Source organism: Convolutriloba macropyga, unplaced genomic scaffold, assembly GCF_964194025.1.
Source record: "Convolutriloba macropyga unplaced genomic scaffold, txConMacr16.3 SCAFFOLD_795, whole genome shotgun sequence".
Taxonomy (NCBI): domain Eukaryota; kingdom Metazoa; phylum Xenacoelomorpha; order Acoela; family Convolutidae; genus Convolutriloba; species Convolutriloba macropyga.
Window position 1 is genome coordinate 25,205 of NW_027451934.1, and position 3,911 is coordinate 29,115.

The 3,911-nt window shown below is 40.1% G+C and overlaps 1 protein-coding gene across 1 annotated transcript; it reads left to right on the forward strand.

Annotated features, from left to right (window-relative positions):
* The first annotated feature begins 383 nt into the window (after nt 1–383).
* Nucleotides 384–2,978, forward strand: LOC142357061 (uncharacterized). The gene has a single exon (XM_075408777.1). The coding sequence runs from the start codon at nt 384–386 to the stop codon at nt 2,976–2,978; it is 2,595 nt and encodes an 864-aa protein (XP_075264892.1).
* The last annotated feature ends 933 nt before the right edge of the window (nt 2,979–3,911 follow it).

The window sequence follows — 3,911 nt, forward strand, 5'->3', positions numbered from 1 at the left end:
TTCTTCAAAGGAAAATTTGCAAGCTATGTTGCTCCAGGTACTGTTTTTGGCAACCTCCAGGACAAAGATGAGCAACCCAAGTTTCTCAAGCCCTCAACAAAACAGAACTGAGACTCTGGCTGATCCTTCGATCTCTTACTGAAAACATGTCATCATCAATAACTCTAAAAGACAAAGTTGACAAGAAAACTTTGGTTCTCTTCTTTTTTCTACTTTCTGTGTTTGTTGTGATTCTGAGTATGTTTGTGTGTTTTATAGGTTTTGTTTGTGTAATTTTTATGTTTTTGTAATTAAAATTGTCTGAAGCAGATATCTTAAGCACATAGTAAATCGACGTGCCGTTAGTTGATCCATGCTGAGTTCTAGTTTGGTTCCAGAAAACAATGTCGAATAAAGCTGGTGTCGATGCAACTCAGGATGAAGCTGAGAGCATTTCTCAAGAGAGTGAACCGCGAGACCATGTATCTTCACAGAACGTACAAACAACTGATGAACGCAACCAGAGACCGTCTGGGTTCGATCCGAGCCAACATTACACTATCATTAGACGGCCTCAGAGAAGAAGCAGCCTTCAAGCCGTTAGCAGGGATTTCGAAGTACTATTTGTTGATATTGAGCGTAACATCCCCCATCTGAGAGAAATTTTTGAAAGCCTAATCAGTACACTCGTGGCCGATGTGCTGAGCGAAATGAATGGAGTCTCCCATCGTGTTAGAATTGTTTTGAATGCACCCAGCTTGAACTACCCCATTCATATACCCTTTCAAGATGCGAGTACTATTAATGTTGATCTTATTTTAAATGAACTTGATAGAGTTCTCAATTCGCATGAAAGTTTTGATATAAGCAGTGATATCAAATTAAACTTGCTTTGTATATCCCTCCCGTCGATGGGTGGCAAAAAAATCGGTGGAATTGAAAACAGGTCTGTGCCCGATTTGTACACATTCTTGTCAGCAAAAAGATCTGTCATTACAATCAAATCGCAAAATAATGATTGTCTGATAAGAGCTCTTGCCGTGGGTCTAGCTATCAGCAACGCATCAGCAGAAGATAAAAAGCAAAAACGTTGGACCGAGTCTATTCAGACAGCGGAAGTTAAGCAGCTTCTATTTCGATTGAAACAATTCAAAGAGCTCAAGATATTTCAAAACACTGGAGACAAACTCACTCTCGAGGATCTCAGCAGCATTGCGGCCACGCCGGTTTTTAATAATGTCAACATTACGATCTACGACAGAAATTTTATGGGTGTCTATTTGAAGAGCTTCAATGACCATAAGGAGCTCCATGTTGATCTGCTTTACGACAAGGAGTCCGGTCACGTTGACGTAATTAAGTCAATGAAGGGCTTATTTAGCTGTCGTTTTTACTGCTATGCGTGCCACAAAGGTTACTCTTGCGTAAAGCATCAATGTCCAGCGATTGGTTGTGGCTTATGCCGACAGATGGGTTGCTTAAATCGCACTGGATATATCACTACTGCACCCGAGTTTGGCAAACGTCAAGAGTTCAAGTGTGCTGTCTGTGGTCTATCATTAAGGAGTCAGTTTTGTCTAGACAGCCGCATCGAGAAGCAGATATGCCTGTATTACTTTAAATGCCCGTTGTGCAACTCAACGATACCCAAACATTCGTCGACTAACCATGTTTGTTCTCAGAAGTTCTGTCTTGTTTGTTATCAACAGTATCCAAAGATTGGGTCAAAAGAGCACGAGTGTTATGTGCAAAAACCCAGAAAGCGCAAATCTACATTTTTTACAAAAGAAGTCGAAGACAATGAGCCACAAAGAAAGTTGGAGAGATTTCAGGAAATTGAGTTTGGTGAAGAAGATGGCTTCCACGAGGTTGATGTTGAACAAAGGGATTCACCGGCCGTTGATAATGAAAATATTTGGGCATTTGATATTGAAACAGATCAGAGCTGCTTGAATGATAACGAGCACAAACCTGTTCTCCTGGTTGCGAGAAATCTTAGTGGCTCGCTGGAGGAAATCTACGACGGGTACGATTGTATTGACCGTTTCTGCTCAGAAGTCTTTCTGAAGAACAGTCAACGGGTGAGAAAATATGAATGGTTTATTGCTCATTTCGGAAGTGGCTTTGATTTCCTTCCAGTCTTGCAATGGCTTTATACTAAACAAAAGTACGTGCCCAAAATTGTTCTGAGAGGAAACAAAATAATTTCGCTCAAAGTGGGCAACAAACGGTTTATTGACTCATATCTCTTTATTCCTGTTCCCTTACGGAAGTTTCCGGAGACATTTGGAATAGCAGAACTCAGAAAAGGATATTTTCCTCACTATTTGACATCATCACAATCTTTGAACAACGACATGACGCTGCACGATCGGAAGAAGTGTGAAAGGGGATATCTATGTTTGTGGACATTTATTAGGACTGATGACTGTAGCCATTGTGTGGGAGATGAATCAAGAACCCTAGAGGCAGGCAATTTTCCTCCTATTTGTGTGTTTGGTGCCAAAATGTTCTCTAACAAAAAAGAGTACGAAAAGTTCAAACTGTGGCATGACGGTCAAAAGGAGAAGTACCGAGAAGAAGATCTTCGATACAATTTTAGAGAGGAGTTGTTACAGTATTGTCGCTCTGATGTTGAACTCCTCAGGATGGGTGTATGCAAGTTTCGTCAATTGATAGCAGAGTCATGTTTTGGTGTTGATGTCTTCAAAACCGCATGTACTGCTGCTTCCGCTTGCAATTACATTTATCGACGTTTTTTTATGCCTTCCAACTCGATTGCAATTTTGACTACGAACGGCTATAGAGCTTTGGATAGAACATCTTTTTCAGCTAACCAGTGGCTCGAATGGAAAGAAGTTTTCTCTCTGACACGCCTAATTCATCCCTCAGGATGTACCGCTCAAATGTATTTTCACAGTCGCCGTCAAATATCAGTACCTGTAAACAATCAGGTGAACAAAGAGTTGGGCAGTTCAAAGTTGACGGAATTCTTTTAAAAAACATCTCAAATATTTGGGATTGCAAAGAAACCTACGAGGCAACAGTTTTTGAGTTTTTCGGTTGCTATTACCACGGCTGTCCAAAATGCTTTAAAAATCGCAAAGAACTTAATAAAAAGGCCGGAGTTAGTATGGAGACTCTTTATCAAGACAGTTTTGTGAACCGTTTAGCTTGGTTCTCAACACAGAAGGAGTTAGGAACACAATTTCTTACTAAAGATGGAATTCACTTTTCAATTGTCGACGTTCAGCATATTTGGGGTTGCGATTTTGATAAATTAATACAACGAGAGAATGTAACAACTTGCAGCTTTGACCGCCCTATACTTCCAGCAGAAGAGAAATTATCAACAGTTTTGAAGAAGAGCAACATCTTTGCACCCCTTAAGGCAAGAGATGCTTTTGTTGGAGGACGAACTGAAAATTTTTACTCTTACTGGTACAAAGGTGAGAGTAAATTCAATTTGAAATATGTTGATGTTTGCTCTTTGTACCCATATGTTAACGCTCATTCTTTCTATCCTGTTGGTCATCCTGATCAGGTTTTGGTCGCACCCATCTTCAACGATGATCCAGAGCATTATCTGTGCTCCAAAAATAGAAAATTAAAAGCGCTAGACAATTCTGTTTACAGTGAAAGTTTTACTTATGTTGAAAACTGTGTTTTGACAGAAACGTTCTTTGGCCTAATAAAGTGTGTGGTTCTTGCTCCTCGTGATCTGCTGATTCCCGTTCTGCCTTTCAAACATAACAAAAAATTGTTCTTCCCTCTCTGTAAGGAGTGCGTGGTAACTAAAAACATGGCACAACAACCTATTGAAGAGAGCAATTTCCAATTTTGTTCACATACAGCACCTTCGGAAAGATCATTTTTTGGGACATTTGTTTCGACGGAATTGAAGCTTGCTGTAGAGAAAGGATATCGGATAC